Source organism: Pan troglodytes, chromosome 14 (assembly GCF_028858775.2).
Source record: "Pan troglodytes isolate AG18354 chromosome 14, NHGRI_mPanTro3-v2.0_pri, whole genome shotgun sequence".
NCBI classification, from domain to species: domain Eukaryota; kingdom Metazoa; phylum Chordata; class Mammalia; order Primates; family Hominidae; genus Pan; species Pan troglodytes.
In genome coordinates, this window is record NC_072412.2 from 75,356,918 (window position 1) to 75,376,866 (window position 19,949).

General features: G+C 30.7%; 1 protein-coding gene across 1 annotated transcript in view; it reads right to left on the bottom strand.

The window, feature by feature from the left end:
* Positions 1-14,676: 14,676 nt before the first annotated feature.
* Positions 14,677-19,949, bottom strand: part of KLHL1 (kelch like family member 1) — a 426,381-nt gene continuing 421,108 nt past the window's right edge. The window contains exon 11 of the mRNA XM_016925362.4: positions 14,677-15,820. Coding sequence (XP_016780851.2) covers positions 15,761-15,820 — 60 coding nt within the window. The 3' untranslated portion in view covers positions 14,677-15,760. The remainder of the gene's footprint in view (positions 15,821-19,949) is intronic.

Sequence of the window (19,949 nt, forward strand, 5' to 3'; positions counted from 1 at the left end):
CTATGTCTGGAAAAAGGCAGAACCTAGACACAAGGTTCACATAATAGTTAGGGGATGTTGATGTCTTAGGTTTTGGGAAAATTAGCATCACATTACATATTTATATGTTAAAACATGATACCTCTTTTACTCTGGAATCACCTTAGCTTTTCTTTTAGTATATTCTTTGTGTGATCTGAATTCAAATTATAATTTTTTAGCTACTAAGAAAAATTTCTGTATATATAAGAAAATGTTTTTTTGAAACATATGTTATTGAACTCGCTACAAATGAAAGAAAAATATAAACTGGCCGGTAGTTCATCCAGTAATTACTACTATTTGAATTTTGATCTACAATTTATAGTTCCAAAGAAAATAAAAGTAGGTTAATTGATGCATATATTGTTTCTTTTTCTGAAAGACTTACAGAAAAAAGGCACCCTAAATTTTCCCAAATATAAGCTACTTAATACTGTTAACATAAATTCAATGACATTAAATGGTTTGCATTTCCTAGGCTGTATTAATCAGAGTTCTCCAGAGAAACAGAACCAGGTTCTGCTTATAGATATATCCAGTTTTCTAAACAGAACGTGTGTGTGTGTGTGTGTGTGTGTGTGTATATATATGTGTGTATGTGTATGTGTGTGTGTGTGTATATATATATACACACACACACATATATATATATATACATACACATATATATTCCCAGAAGAAATTCTGGGAATTTCTTCACTGACATTTTATATATAATCTCTTTAATATAATCCATATATATATGTATAATCTATATATAATCTCTATATATAGATATATATCATTATATATACCTATATATCATAATGATATATATATCATTATATATACCTATATATAGATAATATATAGATAATGATATATAGATAATATATAATATAATATAATATATATTATATATAGATAGATATTATATATAGATATATAGATATATAATATATAGTATTATATATAGATAGATATTATATATAGATATATATAGATATATAATATATAGTATTATATATAGATAGATATTATATTAGATATATAATATAATGTAATAATATTATATATCTATATATAAACTATATATATAATCTGTATATATAATATATTATATATAGAGAGATAAACATATATATATTTCATTGATTCATATGTATCATGTATATGGGTATTTATGTATCATGTATATTTTATGAATTAGCTCACTTAATTATGGAGGCCTAAAATCCCTTGATCAGCCATCTTCAATCTGGAGAGCCAGAGGAATCTGTAGTATAAGTACCAATCAAAGCCTGAAGGCACAAGAACCAAGAAAGCCAATGTTTGAGGTCAAGAGATAATGGATATCTCAGCTTAAGCAGAGAAAGCAAATTTGCTCTTTCTCTGCCTTTTTGTTCTATTCAGGACCTCAGTGGATTTGATGATGGCCACCTATATTGGTGAGGGCAATCTCCTTTACTCTTTACTCAGCCCACAGACTCAAATGCTAATCTCTTTCAGAAACACTGCCGCAAACACACCCGGAAATAATGTTTTACTAGCTATCTGAGCATCCTTTGATTCGTTCATGTTGATACATAAAATTAAACCTCACAGAGCGCTTCATTAGAAAACAATTTGGGATTTATTTCTGAGCTTCCGAAGAAAGGAACTAGCAGAAATACCTTCCTCTTACCAAGGGTTAGTGGTGGTAGGCTTGCAGAGGAGAGGGGGAAGTTGCTTAGAGAAAAATATATGTAATTGCTTTTTATTTCTTTCTCCAACCTACCTCAGATGTCTCCTCCAAGCCTTTCTATTCTTATAAATGAGACTTTCCTTAGTAAATTTGTCTTTATCTCCCAAAGTAATTTGATGTTCCCTCATCAACCTCTTTTATATCTGGCACTTAAATCCATCATAGAACTTACACAAGCTACAGAAATTCTTACCTACATATGTTTTCCTTCTCACTGTTATCCTTGATGTAAAGAATGATGCATTTAAGACGATGCCTTCAACACTGATTTGGATTCCTGGCATTATAGAAGGAATTCAATAAATATTTGCCAGATAAATATATTGCATTATGAATATATTACATTTATCTTTATTCTGTAAGTAACACAGAATTAGTTATTCATTTTAATATGGCTCTGTAATTTCTACATGCTTATACAATTTCAAAGCCAATTTTTTCCTGAAAATTTCTGAATTGTTATGATAGATATTCTGTTTAAATTAATAGCATAATATATGAATAGTAGCATTAGACTAATGAAGTTTTTCTATTACTAATATCTTTTATAGCCAGAGATATAATTAATTCAGACTGTAAATGTACATCTAAGAATGTGAAGCATTTATTAAAGAAATGTAGTTATATAAGCTAAACTACTAAACAGGAAACACATAGGAAATTAAAGACTAACCACCAAAACAGAAACATTTTGTTGACCTCTAAATCTACTCATCTGTTTCTATGCTTCCTCATAATACTTACGGGCTGTTAACTTCCTAGGTTTTAGAAAAATTAACATCATATCACATATTTAGATGTTAAAATATGACACCTCTTTGACTCTGAAATCACCTTAGCTTTTCTTTTACTACATTATTTGGCATTGTTTTGTTAGGTCAATTCAACAGTCATGGTTTTCGTCTTCATGGTTACTTTTGCAAATGTAATTTGGTGAGAAGATCAGAGTAAAAATCAATCAAAGCAGTACTTGGACAGGCAATTTAACTATTCTCCTGAATGTTACACTTCATGGACTGTTTTCTAGAGTCCTTTAGGAACTCAATTTTTTAAACTGACATCAAATTAGCTTTCACGTAATTTCCTTCTTCAAATATTTAAATTAAAAGTGAATTCCTGATAAGTATCTTTTACATGCATTGTCTAAGTATGTCATTAATATAATCTAATTATTGCATATCACTTATATCTGGTATTAGAAGTGAGGAAAAGGAAAAGGTTTTTGAACATTTGAAAAAATATAGGTATTCAAACATATTATTTTTAAAAGAACATCATTTGTATCTGTGTGCATGGAAAGTATGGGATATGACTTGTAAAAATTGTAAACAGTCTAAGCTCAACTTTCTAAATTACAACTAAGCAGAAACTGACATTCAAATTTATGTTTAGCTATCTTAACTAGCAAAGATCATCTGTCCTAAATTGGGGAACAATGTGATAGAGTAGAAATATACTAGTTTTTGCAAAAATATCAAGTTATAATTAATGTAGCAATTTTATATACAATTAAATACATTATATATTTTACTATAAGTAATCTGGTACCCAAAAATAAGCATAATAGTTTAAGCTAATATGAAGCATTTTTCTCACAACTATATTAGAAAAATAGATTGACAGATATATACCATAAAATTCTGTTTTTAGTTCTACAAAGGGTAGAGTGTATCTCTGAAAAAAAAAACAGTATTTTTAATAGGGAGATAATAATGAATTAATAATACATATAAGAATAATTTACAAATATCAAATATATTTTTATATTTTTGAGTGGGTGTGTTATGTGCTTGAGAAAAAAGAGTATTAGTGTTTTTTTCATAGAATAAAAATCCATTTTTAAACTACTTATATCAACAAATAATATTTTTCCTAAGTTTGCAAATATAACTTTCGAAGTCTTAGTGCTTTAGTTATAAATCTAGGAAATATAGATAATCTATTTTAGGGAAACCTTGATTAATATGTGCTTATGTAAATTTAAGTACATTAAAATTCCTTAAAAATTCTCATTTACAGCTTATTTTAACTCCTTGAAACCTTTTAATCTACATTCATAAATACAACTTAATTCATTTTAAGCTTTTGAAGTACTTATCCTAAGACAGAAACTTCAAAACATTAGTCAACTCTAAAACTACAACATATTAAAATTATATATTAAATGGTCAGTTTGTAATATTAAAAATTCTTTATAAATGTTGCCATTTTTAACTTTTCTGCATACAATTTTAAATTTAAAATTACTTTCTAAATTAGAATTTCAGGTCAATTTTGATTGAACTTCTAACATCACAATCTGTTGATATAACCATTTTAAATATAATCCCTCACTTTAGTACCAAATTGTTGTCGCTATGAATTTGATGTACTTCATCATCTATATATCAATCCTAAACCTTTCAGATTTCGAAGACAGAAGTTCGTCACTAGGCAGTAAAATAGGTTTGCCCCTCTAAGCAAGCTGGGTTTTAATTCTCACATAAACTGAACTTACTATCTCAATAACTGAAGTTGGTGAGAGGCGCTGATTGATAAAAGTTAAGAGATTTGACTGTGAGACCAAGCCTACTTCTGTTGTCTCCAGTCTCAGTGGGCTAAAAGAGACAGTAAAACAATGGGTGTAGGAAGAATATAAAATCTACTTTTTCTTGCATCTTCCTTTTTAAAAATTGTAGCTTTTTGTAGCTGTAACTTTCTGCTTATCATATATCCCATTTTACCTAGCTAATTACTATTTCTCCGCTGGGGCTTGGGAGAAATCCAAGCAGTCCTCTTCTTCCCCATCTATTTTCAGAACCAATTAAAAAATGAAAAAGCAGTTGAGAACTAAAACATTAATCTTATTCCTGATAGAGCTGACACTGAGGTGCATAAATTACAAGAGAGAGCTAAGCAAGTTTGCCAACTCTTCATTTGATGCTTTCATTGAGAAAACCAGAAACTAAATAGAGTTTGCAGAGAAATAATTACTGAAATTGGTGTTTCACAAAGTTTAATAAGCCACATTAGGGTATCTGTTAAAAAACAAGATCTCATTTAGTATCTCTGATTGGGCCCTCAGATACAGCATTTCTAATAAGCTCCTAGGACTTTGGTTAGTAAGGACCTAGTCCAGATGTTAGGACACTTTCTCTGTAAAGGGCCAGACAGTAAATATTTTTGACTTTGTGGGCCATGGTGGTCTCTTCTGCAATTCTTCAATTCTGCTAGTGTAGCTCAAAGGTAACCACAGCCAATGCAATGTAAAGGAGTTGGAATGACTGTGCTTAAATAATACTTTGCAGGCATAGAAATTTGAGTTTCAAACAATTTTCATGTGTCGTAAAATATCTTTCTTTTGATATTTTTGTCAACTATTAAAGAGGTGAATACCCATTCTTAGCTCATAGATAAGATAACATGCACCAGGATTTTGCCTGTGCCCCTGTATTGCAAACCCCCAACCTAGATTTTTGTCTTAAGGTGGCCTTAGTAGAGCCAGATAGAGAAAAAGAGCAAATGTCCCAAAGCTTTCATAGAGAAACAACTGGAAAAATAGAGTAATGTCAATTGTAAGAAGAAATACAAATTAAAAATCAGAGGCTTAATTCTCCCTGTTAAGAATAAGAGACAAAATGTTCTGTCCCCTCTGTTTTCTCAGAGTTTTTACTTTTAAAAAATGTCAAATTCTAAGTAATTTTCCTCTCATTGAAATATATAAAAATCCTTTCAAAATCTAAATAGGCCTTTGGTGAGTTTTGTAATGTAAGGATGTCTCTCTCAAAGACCTGTGAGCCATTCCTTTGAAATGTAAGACATAAGGAAGAGAGCATCCCTAGTTCCCAGTTTCTATGGGAGGTTAGGAGACTAACTTCCCTTAGCACATTGCTTCAAATTGCCAAATTACTGGCTGTCATAAAGTTTTGAAAAATTTGCTTTTCTTGTGGGTAAAGCTAATTAGCTAACACAGATGGTCACTCCAACTACCAGATAAAGCTAGAATGAATTATGTGTTACAAATGGTGTTGTCAAGTCCTCTTACTTGACTAGATACAGTGGCTAGATTTCTTTCTGGTTTTCGTAGTGTCTTAGTGATTGCCTGTGATGTGCATCCCATTCTAGTTAAATCTCATTCAATAATAAAATAGATTTATCAACTAACTTTGTAGAGAGAATTTCTTGGTTGGGAGATGACTTTGAGAATTAAAATAATAGTCTATGAACTTTATTAATTTGTCTCCTACAAAGATGTAACTTTCCCTTATAAATATTCCACTATTACTCTTTGAGATAATTTCAAAAGGCTATGAGATAATTTCAAAAGGCCTAAAATTGTGCCATCTTATGAAGTACAGCTGCCTCATTTGTAAAACTAATATCTTGAGATTAGCCAAATTTTGTATGTATATTTTGCTGTATGTTTCTAGAATTTGATAGGCACGATAATTAGATACTTCACATATACACAGATATTAATTCAAACTACATTCACAGATCATGTACATGGATATAGTTGGAGCATTTTAAATTTATCATTTTATATTAACATGGCTTTTGGTAATTGAAAAAATTATTGACAATTCCATATTATCATACTTGGAAAAATATAAAATATCTATCTATATATTCAGAATATATAAAAATAAATTGTGAAAATGTAACCATTTATTTTATTTATTCAGAACGGATATTGAGTCCTATACGTACCAGGCACTGAGCACAGCACACATTGCCTATACCCAAGAGGCTCACAGATGTAAGAGAAGACAAGCTAATACATGCATGATTACATCACACATCAATGATGTTGGAAAAATCATTTCCAGGATACTATGGAAACACATGTCAGGGGCATCTGGCTTAATTTTGTGGATGTTATGTCTGAATCCTTAAAAATGATGTTAATAGAATACATCTTTTGTGTGTTCCTAGTAATGTGAAGAGAGATTTTTCCCTAGACACTCCTGGTCTGGGAAAATACTCTTCTGAAATTCATTTATTATCCCTCTAAATGATAGTAAAATCAAAAAGTTATTGTCAGAGACTTCTTTGGCTTATTGACTTCTGCACCCTTAGGACTAATTCAATGAAAGGAGAAACTTAAATCCAAAATGTCCTTAAAGGCATAAATCCTCTGAAAATTCACAAAAATTTCAAGGAAGATATGGTAACATCTAGATTGGGCTGGGTTGGTGTGATCTGGGTCTTGCAAAACAATATTTTTCAATAGATAGATAGATGATAGGTAGGTAGACAGATAAACTCAGCTTATTCCATATAAATTGATAGAACTTTGAGGTCAAGTAGAAACTTAGCATATATTAAAGAGGCCACATATTGGCATATATTAAAGAGGGAATGAGTAAATAGCATCAAAGAGACAATGATGCAGGGAGTCTCCACTGAAATGGCAGTGACAGAATCTACCTATAATGCAGTAGGGGTAAGGTCGTAGAAACTAAGGTGGAGAAAAGGGATTAAGGAAGTTCAGAGATCTAAGAAATGTTGCTCTCATTATCTGTAGGATAATATCCAAAGCAGTCTCCTGAGATAAAACATAGGCATATGAAATTAATTTGTTAATAAAGATGGAATGGTCTTTTTAAAGGTATTTAACACTTAGGGATTAATTTCTTACTGGGAAAGTTTTATAATTTATGCCACAATTAATAAACAATAAGTGTAACTTTCTCAATGTACAATTGCCATCACAGGTTACCTGTCTTGTAATTGAGTAAAGCTTTATCTTTTTATTATTTTTGTTAGTACACTTTATATTTTTACAGTTAGTGAGATTAAATGTTTTATATTTTGGACACTATTATTTTAAAAAGTCTGTTTACAAAATTTGCCTACTTATAAATAGATTTTAGTTTTGTTTCCTTTTCAAATTTCAGGGCAAATGTTATCTACTACTGAGTTAAATTTTAAGGGGGCATCGCCTTTCTTAAATAAAAACTCCTAAATTTAACAGATAAGGAAATCAAGGCTTGTAGGTTCTTATACATTTTGCAGTTAGGCACTAAGCTTGTATTTAAACTAAGTCTGAATAATGAGATTAATATGATAATAAATTCAAACCCAAGTAATATGTTCTATTGTCATCTAGCCTCATTATATATAAAGAATCACAACTCTTTTTTTAATAAATGTCTTTTTGTCAGTTTCTTACTTGCCTATTTTTGGAAATTTATATTTTTGTGCAGTACAGTTTGTTGAGTTTTCCTTTGTGATTTCTAAAATACACTTTTCCTTTTCTTATTAGTAGAAGTTATGTTCTTATATTCACATTTTAATTCCTTTGGAAGATTTAAGAGTTTATTCCAACAAAACTTACTTTTCTCTCCATATTTGTGATATCACATTGACAGTATACTAAATATATGCATCCTGTTTTCATTGATCCTTTGCATGTAATTTTTACGCAGTAATTGCTGATTAATTTGCATAGACCACTTATACTTTTTTGTATCCTTTATTAAAATTTTATTTTTTATTTGATTGCTTAAATGTGCCATAAAAGCTCAGGATAAAAAATATATTTTTTAAGCTACAAGGATGGTGTACTCTTAAAATTGAAGCTATTTATTTGTCATTTGAAATCTCATATGTATTTTTAAATCTAGTTAATTTGTCAAAGACATATTCACTCAGCCATTTAGTCTGCACAACTTTCTCAGGATACTATTTTGTGGAATGGAAACACAACTACTAGGAAGGCAGATAGGCTGCCTGTCAAAAGTTTTATATTCTCCTGGGCACAATGAGAAGATAAACAAAACAAAAGATTTGTAATAATCATTACAAGGTAGTTGAGTTGTTTTTTCTGTTTTGTAATGTTTAAATGTTCTTATATTAATATTATAATTACATTTGTTTATGAGATAATTTCACTTGATAGCCCAGATTTTTATTTATTGTTTTGTTTTACTTCTGGGGTTGTTCTTGGAAACTATGTATATTTCTCTATGGCTTACGATACAATTTAAGAATTGTTTTCATTAGTAATGTATTCAATTGAGTTTAAATACTAATTATGCATTATTCTCTTTAGACTTCAGAGAATAAGTGCAGAGGAAAAACCAGGGTAGTGAGAATGAAGCAATGAAATTTTCATTAGCATGTTCGAAAAGTATTATAAAGGTTCTGAACATTTTGTGGATGTATCAGTCTGCTGGGCCTGCTGTAACAACATATCACAGGCTGGGCGGCTTAAACAACAGAAATTTATTTCCCACAGTTCTGGAGGCTGGATATCCAAGATCAAGGTCCCGCAGGGTTGAATTTCTGGTGAGGGTTCTCTTCCTGCCTCGTAGATGTCCACTTTGTCTTCACATGGCCTTTCTTCTTAGTGCATGCCAGCAGAGAGAAAGGAAACAAGCCCTCTGGTGTCTCTTCTAAAAATGACTCTAATTCCATTAGGTTAGGGCCTTTAGTTATGATCTCTTTTAATAAAAATTATGTCCTTATAGTGCCCAGCTCCAAATGCAGCCACGGTGACATTTAAGGCTTCAACATATGAATTTGGAAAGACATGAATATTCAATTCATAACAGTGGTATAGGACCTAAATTTGGGGAGAACTTTTCTAATGATTAAGGCAAAAATAAAATACTGTTATTTGCATAATTCACAATAATCCTAAAAATATAAGTGACTTAGTCAAACTAAAACTATTCCATATACTGTAGCCATTGAACTGTCATTTAAGACCACAGCATTTGATACAATGAAGTAATGCTGAAATCAGAATTAGCCAGAAATGCTTTTAGAATACACATTTCAAATTCTCAATTTGTTTTCCAGAGTAATCTCATTAAAAGTATATGCATAGGCCGGGCACGGTGGCTCACGCCTGTAATCTCAGCACTTTAGGAGGCCGAGGCGGGCAGATCATGAGGTCAGGAGATAGAGACCATCCTGGCTAACATGGTGAAACCCCGTCTCTACTAAAAATACAAAAACAAAATCAGCTGGGCGTGGTGGCAGGCGCCTGTAATCCCAGCTACTAGGGAGGCTGAGGCAGGAGAATGGCGTGAACCTGGGAGGAGGAGCTTGCAGTAAGCTGAGATCTCACCACTGCACTCCAGCCTGGGTGACAGAGTCAGACTCTGTCTCAAAAAAAAAAAAAAAAAAAAAGTATATGCATAGTGCCTGAATTAATTAAATGTTTGTGTTCAAAGTATAATAAAGTCTACCATGGATTGCCTTTAAAAAATTGTCAGTTGATTTTTGTAGATGATAGGACTTATTATCTATTATCCATTAATGAGCATTTCAAAATTAAACTGTATTTTTTATATCAAACACAATTCTTAATTTTTGAACTCTGGGTAAATGAAGAGAGGAAGAAGTGTGACTTAAAATTATTTACATATATAGTTTTCTTTTGAAACTATCTTTAATGTATTTATAAATAAAATACCTTTTTATTTAGAATACTATCAGAATAGTTAAAACTAGATTTTTTTTTTCTTTACATGTATTCATGAAAAACACAGGCACACACACTGGGATCAGAGATTTACTAAGGTGGGAAATCATGTTCACACATATAACTTTACTTTATATAAGCTATTAAAAGACAATAGCTTTCACATTCTACATTTATAGTTCTTTATAAAATGTTAATTTAATTACTGGCAGATTAATTAAATTAACATCTTGTGGTACTGAAATTTCAGTATTGGCACATCCACTAACTCTTAGTTAACTAAAGTATTTGATTACATATAATTCACATTCCTCACTAACAATGTAAGTTAAACAATACATGAGAGACAGAGAAAGGAATATGATAAATGTCATTATTAATTATATTATGTCAATTTTGATGAAATTCCTTTAAATTTATCAGGAAGTAAAATAGTGAATTCCACACTGATACATCACATTGGTTTTAAAACATTTACAATTAATGTATTTAAAATGTTGTTAAATTTTAGTTTAGTTTATTTTGTCCTAGAAAAACACTTCATAATGACTCTGAATTCATTATTCAAACTACTCCTCATAATCTCCATATGATAAATTTGATATACACAATTACTGCAAGCAATATAAGCAGAATTTGGCTAATATAATCTGTATACAAAAAATGATTGAATATAGCAAATTAGTTTGGAGAAATTCTCAGGAAAATAAAACCATTTATAAAAATGTTAATGTTAACTTTTTGAATATGACCACTACAAAATTTTACTGTTTTTTTTAAACAGACATAGATCAACTTATCTTTTCCTCTATTCTTTAAAATTTGAAAATTAATTTATCCATTTCAGAGTGCTAATATTATCTATATGCTCTGTCTGTTGGAGAAAATATGTGAGTAGAATAGATAGTGTACACTGGGAGGAGAGTGCAAAGGGATGCAAGCCGATGCTGTCAGAACCAACCAGAAGAGGCCAAGATCCTATAAAATATAATGTACTAAAACAAAGGTGCACTTAATTATGGCTACGTGATACCACTCGGTGTACTGCATATCTGTAATCATTAAAAAATGCAACATATTTTAATTGATATAAATTTACTATTTTTTATCACTGTTAACTAGATGTTTTAATTACAAGTTGAATAGATGGGAAAAGTAGACTCTAAAATAAATAAGAATTTTAAGATTTAAATTTTTTAAATGTCTACAGTAGTAAAACGTTATCAGTACTGTTTTGATCACATGACAGTTTGTAGAATATAATGATATACATAAATTTACTTAGTTGATTGTTTATTCTAGAAAATGTTATCTTTTAAATTTCTTTATTTAAAAAATATTTTGTTTTTAAATAATGATTTTTAATGCCTGTAATAGTTAAATGACATCAGTACTATTCTGAACACATGTTATTGTAGAGTATCAATGGAATGAATAAATTTATTCAGTTGCTTTGTTCATCTTATAAAATGTTATAAAATTTTTATTTCATTTATAATGTTTCCATATTTTCAAGTGAAAACTAAGTTTTCACCTTCTATCTAATTTTTAAATTAAAAGAAATGTTTTAATTTCATTTTGAAAAGTTTTTGATAGTTTAGTTTTTTGTTTGTTTTTGATGGATAATTGTTAATAGTTTACACTATTCATTAAATCATATCATTATATTAGCCATCTCTAAAACTATATCTGAGTATAGGGAGAAAAATTTACAAAATAAAGATGGGAAATAAGTAAGGTAAAATTAGCTTTTTCACAATTACATTGAGCTTAGGAAAAATATTATGTCATAAATATAGGTCTTAAAATACACAAATCATATACTATATTTAAATTAAGAACACATGAGTACAATCTTCATTTAGGATGCACCAAGTAATACTAACACACGAGAATGTATGTCCCTTCTATGCTGATTTTGCTGAGGGTTTTAATCATAAAGGGATGCTGAATTGTTTCAAAAGCTTTTTCTGCATCTGTTGAGATGATTATGTGATTTTTTGTTTTTAATTCTGTTTATGTGGTGTATCATATTTATTGACTGGCAAATACAACAAAAACTATGATAAATAGGTGGGACTTAAACTAAAAAGTTTCTGCACAGCTAAAGAAACAAGGAGCGGAGTAAACAGACAACTCACAGAGGGGGAGAAAATCTTCACAATCTATACATCTGACAATGGACTAATATCCAGAATCTACAAGGAACTCAAACAAATTAGCAAGAAAAAAATGAATGATCCCATCAAAAAATGGGTAAAGGACATGAATAGACAGTCTCTAAAGGACATATACAAATGGCCAAGAAACATGAAAAAATGCTCAACATCACTAATGATCAGGCAGATGCAAATCAAAACTACATTCTGATACCACCTTACTCCTGCAAGAATGGCATAATAAAAAAATTAAAAAATAATAGATGTTGGCAGGGATACTGTGAAAAGGGAACACTTTTACACGCTGGTGGGAATTTCAACTAGTACAACTACTATGGAGAACAGTGTGGATATTTCTTAAAGAACTAAAAGTAGAACTACTATTTGATCCAGCAATCTCAGTACTGGGTATTTACTCAGAGGAAAAGAAGTCATTATACAAAAAAGATACTTGCACACATGTTTATAGCAGCACAATTAGCAATTGCAAAAATATGAAACCAGCCCAAATGCTCATCGATCAATTAGTGGATAAAAAATTGTGATATACATATATCATATATAGTATTCCATTGTGTGTGTGTGTATATATATATAATGGAATATGTGTATATATATATACACACACACAATGGAATACTATATATGATACACACACACACACACACACACAATGGAATACTATTCAGCCATAAAAAGGAATGAAATAACATCATTTGCAGCAATCTGGATGAAATTGGAGACGATTATTCTAAGTGAAGTAATTTGTTAATGGGAAACCAAATATTGTATGTTCTCACTCATAAGTGGGAGTTAAGCTATGAGGATACAAAGGCATAAGAATAATACAATGGACTTTGGGGACTTTGGAAAAAGGATCAGAGGTGGGTGAGGAGTAAAAGACTACAAATAGGGTACAGTGTATACCACTCCAGTGACGGGTGCACCAAAATCTAACAAATCACCACTAAAGAGCTTACTCATTAACCAAACACCACCTGTTCCCCTTAAGCCTAGGAAAATAAAATAGAAGAATACAAAGAAAAAAATAAATTAAAAAATAAAAAATGGGCAAAGGACTTGAATAGATATTTCTCCAAAGATTATATAAAAATAGCCAGCAAGCAATGATTGGGGACATGCAAATTAAAATCACAAGGCAATAGCTATCACCTTATGCCCATTATGAAGACTACTTCCAGAAAAGAAAAAAATATGTTGACAAGGATATTCTGCACACAGTTGGTGGGCAGGCTAAATTGTGTGGCCCCTATGGAAAACAGTATGGTGCTTCCTAAGAAAAAAACCAAAAGCAATTTCAATTACCACATGACCCAGCAATTCCACTTTTGTTATATATGGTTAAAAGGATTAAAAGCAGCATCTTGAAGAGATATTTGCACATCAATATTTGTAGCAGCATTATTCACAAAAGAAGTGAAAACAACCAGTGTCCATGCGTAGATGAATGGATTAAAAAATATTGCATACACATCCAATACAATTTTGCTCAGCCTTAAAACAGGACATTCTGTCATATACTACAACATAGATTAACTTGGGGGCATTATGTGAAGTAAAATATAGTAGTTACAAAAATTACTGTATAATTCCGGTTACATGTAGCCTCTACAGTAATCAAGTTCATAGAAACAAAAAGTAGAATGTGGTTGCCAGGGGCTGGAGGGAGAGGAAGAAAGGGACTGGTTGAATGAGTATAGAGGTTCAGTTTTGCAAATCAGTTGGCTGCCCAACAGTGTGAATATGCTTAACACTACTGAATGGACACTTGGAAATGCTGAAGATTGTAAAGTTGATGTTGCACGTTTTTCACCAGAATGTAAAAATAATCATTGATATTACCCTATTATCTTTTAGCTATAATGGCATCATTTTCTGAAATAAACTGTGTCTAATACATTTGACCATGTGTTCATTTTGAGAAAATTCAAATTTCCTAATGTTTCCTTGAGACAAACTCTTTCTTAATATTTTCCTTGGTTGTTAGATTTCAAATATTTTTGGCTACCTAACAATAAAAGTCAATTCCATAGTTTTCATTGTTTTTTTTATAAAATAAGGTTTTCTTGCCTCTTCTAGCTCCTACACTAGTCTCAGCACTCTTATTAAGCAATGTGTGTTTTCTGGGCACCAATGATAACTGTCTCAAGTGGGTGAATACAGAAGAAACAATAATTAAAATTACATTTGGTGTCAGCATAGTATTACGTTTTTATGGAGATACATACTTCTTTAAATTTGAAAATCAGACAATATAATTGCCTGTCTCTGCAAGTATATACCTTGTTGACTTTATCCTTACATTTGATTTAAAATTTATTAAAAATACACTGATAAATGCAAATTTTTTGATCATTTATTAATTGTAATTAAAATTTACATGGGCCTATTTATTAAGGACATTGTGTAATGTTTCCACTTTGTTTTAAACAATTACAAACATGTGGCTTAAAATAATGTACAGATCAATGTAACAAGTTTGAAAAATGGGCGATGAGAATATGAAGTCTGCCTTCTTTCTAGCAATAATCATAAACATTCCAACTTAATGGATCATATATTTTTCTTTTGAAATTCTAAGTTTGTTTAAGAACAAAATTCTAAAGGAGTTCAACATGCAATGGTTATATATATCATTCAGAATCACTAGCTTCCATGCTTACACTGAACTCAACATAAGGCAAAAGCCCAATAATTATACTAAATCTTTGGCTCAGTGTGTTAAAAAAGCAAAGCCTAGTGAAAACAATCCTTTGTGTTTGCCAGTTTCAGATTGCCAATATGGTTGCAATAAAATTCAACCATTATCTCTGATGAGATATGCAGCTTTGATTAGTAGGACAGTTTGTTTTCTGAATGCAAGATACAAGCATGAATCTGTTTCTCTAATTGTTCTCATAGCTTAGGAAAATGAGGCAGAAGCAGGTTTGTTTTAATAAAGCATAATTCTGCTTCCCGTTATGACCACATATGATTAGAAAAACAGTAAACCAATCAGATACTGTCAGATGAAATATTCTGTTTTCTACTCTTGGATATTGCCATAGACTATAAAATGATCCAATGAGTTGTGGTCATGAAACTATCCATGTCACAAATATTGGTCTCTCCTTTCAACTGCTCAAGAAAAAACAAGCCTTTGGTAACTCTAGTTATTGTATGCTATAATACAAAACAAATTACCAATAACCATTCCCGAACTAACTAACATATGGCCAGACATTTTTCCTGTATAAGTTTAATGTTTTCTTGTTTCCTACTATTCTGTTTGATCTACTAACTCTTTCGACATCAGTAGGTAACACTACAGAGATCCTTGTTCTTGAAGAGTTTTCATCTCTGGAAGTTCTCATTCTTGCCATTCAATATAAAAATAACCACTCCAGCAAGTAAAATCTTTCCAAGTAAAATATCAATAAGTCAAGGTTGCTTGATGACTACCACACAGGCACCTGCTCTCCCAATATTCAAGGAAGCCATCTGTTAAAAAAGATGAAACACAACTTAAGACAAGTTTTCATAGAAAAATATAAAATTTATATTTTAAAAGATTATCTACATGAAAATCATAAATAAATGTGCTTGTTTTCCCATTTTAGCCAGAAGTAGTACAATAAAAATGAAAACACTGAAAATGGAATTTTAAAAAAGCCATGATTTGTATATTGAAAAATTTTTAAGCCTACAATTTTTATGGAGTTTTAAAAACAGTAATAAAACATTTAATGATTTTTTATTGAAATTAACCTGCTATAGAAAAGTTTCCATCAAAGCTCTATTCTGGAGTTTGCATGGACACATTTGTGATAATATTTCATAGTGATAGCTTGGAGTATATTTTAGGTGAAATAGCTATTACACTTACTGCAATGATTTTGAAGTTATTTCCCCAGATATTGTATTGAATTTAATGTGTTATTCATTCACTCTAGACAGAGACATACAATGAAATAAATTCAATATTTTGTCATAAATAGGCCATAATTATAATTGCTATATGCTTATTAAAATTTTTCCATCTTATGACAATCACTGAAATGAGAACTGAGTATTTTTTTAATAATGCTGAATATGGAAATAGAAATATATTAAAAACAATAATTTTTACAGAGTTTGTAATGAAAATTTATTCTTTGGAGACAAGCCAACATTTTGATAATTTGAGCTTTTTGATATCAATAATTTTTATTACAGTTTTCTAAGAATATCAGGGTAGACTAGAAATTACATGATATTATTTCAGAGTGAAAAGAAAGTGTATAAAATGTAAGAAATAAAATAGCTGCAGACAAAGTAGCCTCAAATCACATGCATTATCTTATTGATTGAAAAAGGACAGATTCTTATGCTCTAAATATGAAAATTACCTCCATTTTCTACCAGTTATTTTGAATGTATTTATTGTTACCCATCATCCACTGTAGGTTAAAAAAATCCACATGCTATTTATTTTTTATTCTTTTAATGGATTATTTGTAAAAGCTAATTTAATGTAACATCACTTGTCTTCCTCATAGAATTATTGCATAAAATGAGGGTAGGGAAGGAGCATGTGAATATATTCGTGACATATTTGTGTGAAGAATAATTTTTATAGGTCACCACTCTTATCTTCATAATCACATCTTGTACTGTTATCTCCATGACAGAGATGAGTGAATACAGTATCAGGAGACAATATGTTAATCCCACAGCATCAATGTATGCAAACCTAAGTTCACCTGACTCCAAAATGCATGTACTTTCCCTGGTCTTTCTTTTATTATCTAATGATTTTCATGGATTGTCTCACATCAGAGTCATTTAAGAAGCATTTACAAAATACAGTCATGCACTGCATAGCTGTATTTTCATCCTTGAGGTTCAGGTCATGGATGAACCACATATACAATGGTGGTCCCATAAGATTATAATGGAGCTGAAAAATTCCATCGTCTGGTAATGTCATAGCCCTCTTAACATAGCACAACGCATTACTCAAATGTCTGTGGTGAAACTGGTGTAAACAAACCTGTTGTACCACTTTTTTGAAAATGGAAAAAAGCTCATAGAATAAGGATATAAAGAAAAAATTATACAGCTGGACAATGTGTTTGTGCTTTAATGTAACTATTACTATAAAAGAGTCAAAAAGTTTTAAAAATTTAAGAGTTTAAAAAGTAAAAACCAAATTACAGTAAGCTTAGGTTAATTTATTATTAAAGAAAGAAAAATATTTTAAAATAAGTTTAGTGTAGCCTAAGTTTAGAGAGTTTTTCAAGTCTGCAGTAGCATATAGTAATGTCCAAGGCCCTCACTTTCACTCATGACTCCGTCACTGACTCACCCAGGGCAATTTCTAGTCCTGCAAGCTTCATTCAGGTTAAATAAAAAGAGGTGTGTACCACTTTTTATCTTTTATACCATATTTCTACAGTACCTTTACTATGTTTAGATATGTTAGATACACAAACAAACACCATTCTGTTACAATTACCTAGAATACTCATTACGGTAACATACTTATATAGCTTTGTACCTAGGAGCAATAGGCTATATCATACAGCCTCAGTGTGTAGTAGGCCATACCATCTGGGTTGGTCTAAGTATACTTTGTAATATGTGCACAATGATGAAATTGCCTAAGGATGAATTTCTCAGATTGTATTTCATTTTTAAGGAACGCATGACTGTATATGTTCACAAGCCCTATCACTAAATGGAAATGGGATTATATTGGGTAATTGTATTTTTGGCAACTTTCCCAAAGGCCCCCTGATGTCCATTCAATACTCAGTACTGTGTACTAGACTACATATAGAGTGAGTAGCTTAACTTTATATCTTCATCTACATTTATACCTCTATCTCTATATATGCATGTGTGTATGTGTGCATGTGAAAATGAATCCTTTCTGTTTTTTCAAAAAACAAAATGTGATATTCCCCTTGTGTTTCTTATGTCAGTGAATGACACCCCTCTCCATCCAGTTGTTCAAGATAGAATCCTTGACCCTTCTTTTTACCTTACTCAACTCTAAATCTGAATCATCAAGCACTCTAAATATATCTCCAAGTTTAATTCTATCCATTTATTCTGTCTTCCACATAGCTCAGGTTACATAATGTAAACCACATCTATCTCTCAAAACTTAACGATTCTGTTTCTTGCACAGTGAGACATACCACGTGTTCTTTCTCTGGCTCTTACCAATGATGTTCCTTAAGCCAAAGCACTCCACTATTTTCATCTGGTTAGCTATTACTCATTTGTCAGGCCTCATTCCACATATTTCCTGAAAGAAGATTTCTCTGCCCAGTGCACTTAAGTTCTATCATAGTGCTATTCTCTTACCAAATAATTAATCATGCTATTTTAAACATTTGGTATTTTTCCACATAAGTACATTTTAAATGTTTAAGAAAAGTTTTCCTTCTTTTCTCTTGGTCCAGATTTATTTAATACATATTTTTAAAAATCTGCCTTTGTTCTCCCTCCAGGGGTTGTACCTTTCAGCATGAGTAATATGATAACCTAAAAAGGTTGGCCACAGAACCAATGAAATAAAAGTAACTCTGAATGTAGATATTTCACCAGGCTTCTCTGTAACAAAATTCTCAATATATCATTATCAATATATCTTATATATCTATTGTCTACAAATAAATGAAATGCATACACAAAAAGTACACTTAGTTGCAACAATAGTTCTCAATTTATTTGAGATACATTCATATTACCTCCTACTCCCAGCCAGAAACTATACTAGTCTTTAGAGACAGGTTAATAAATGACACATTGTCTTTGATTCCTTACAACTTGTAGATGAATGCAGCATGATAGTACTATGACAGTATACCAAGATAATACATTATTAAAGGGCAATTTTACTTAGGCTAGGAGAAATGGAATAAAGTTCTCTTTATGTCTTGAAGCACGCGCATTATTTTTTTCAAATCAAACACAAAAAATAAGCTCGGTGTTAAATCACAAAAGTCAAATTTATTTAAAACATACATAGATACACACGTGTATCTATACATATGGTGTGTGTATGCATTCTCTGTAAAACAAAGGCACAAAACTGTTAATCGATTCCTAATCTATTTCCAACTCAAGCTAAACTGGGTTTTTTCCCAAATATTCACATATTTGGATATTTTAATATAGTTTGCTTATTTATTTTAATAATCAGCCATTTGTGGCTGCTAATATTATATGGAATAACCAATTTAGTCCACTTACAGGACATATGGAGTGAAAGTGACAGGAATTTAGCAAATATGGAAAACTTTTCAAGTAGGCTAGAATCCTGAAAATTTTTAAAGGGATTTTGTGTGGGTCTGCTGCTCATCCCTTGAGAGTCTTAAAAATATAAATAATGAGAAGATACGGAAGCAAAATCTTAAAGTAACTTAACCATTTTAAATTTAATGTTTATTGTATTAAAATAAAGTTGTTATAAAATATTTTAAATGCCACTTTGCTGTTTGTAAAATACTATATGATCCAAAAAAGTATAATAAAATACAGATGAAGGAAAATGATCTTTAGGAGTCTTTTACCTATTACTACCTACTACATATATTGTTTTGATTTCAATTTTAGAGGATGATAAGCATAATGTCTC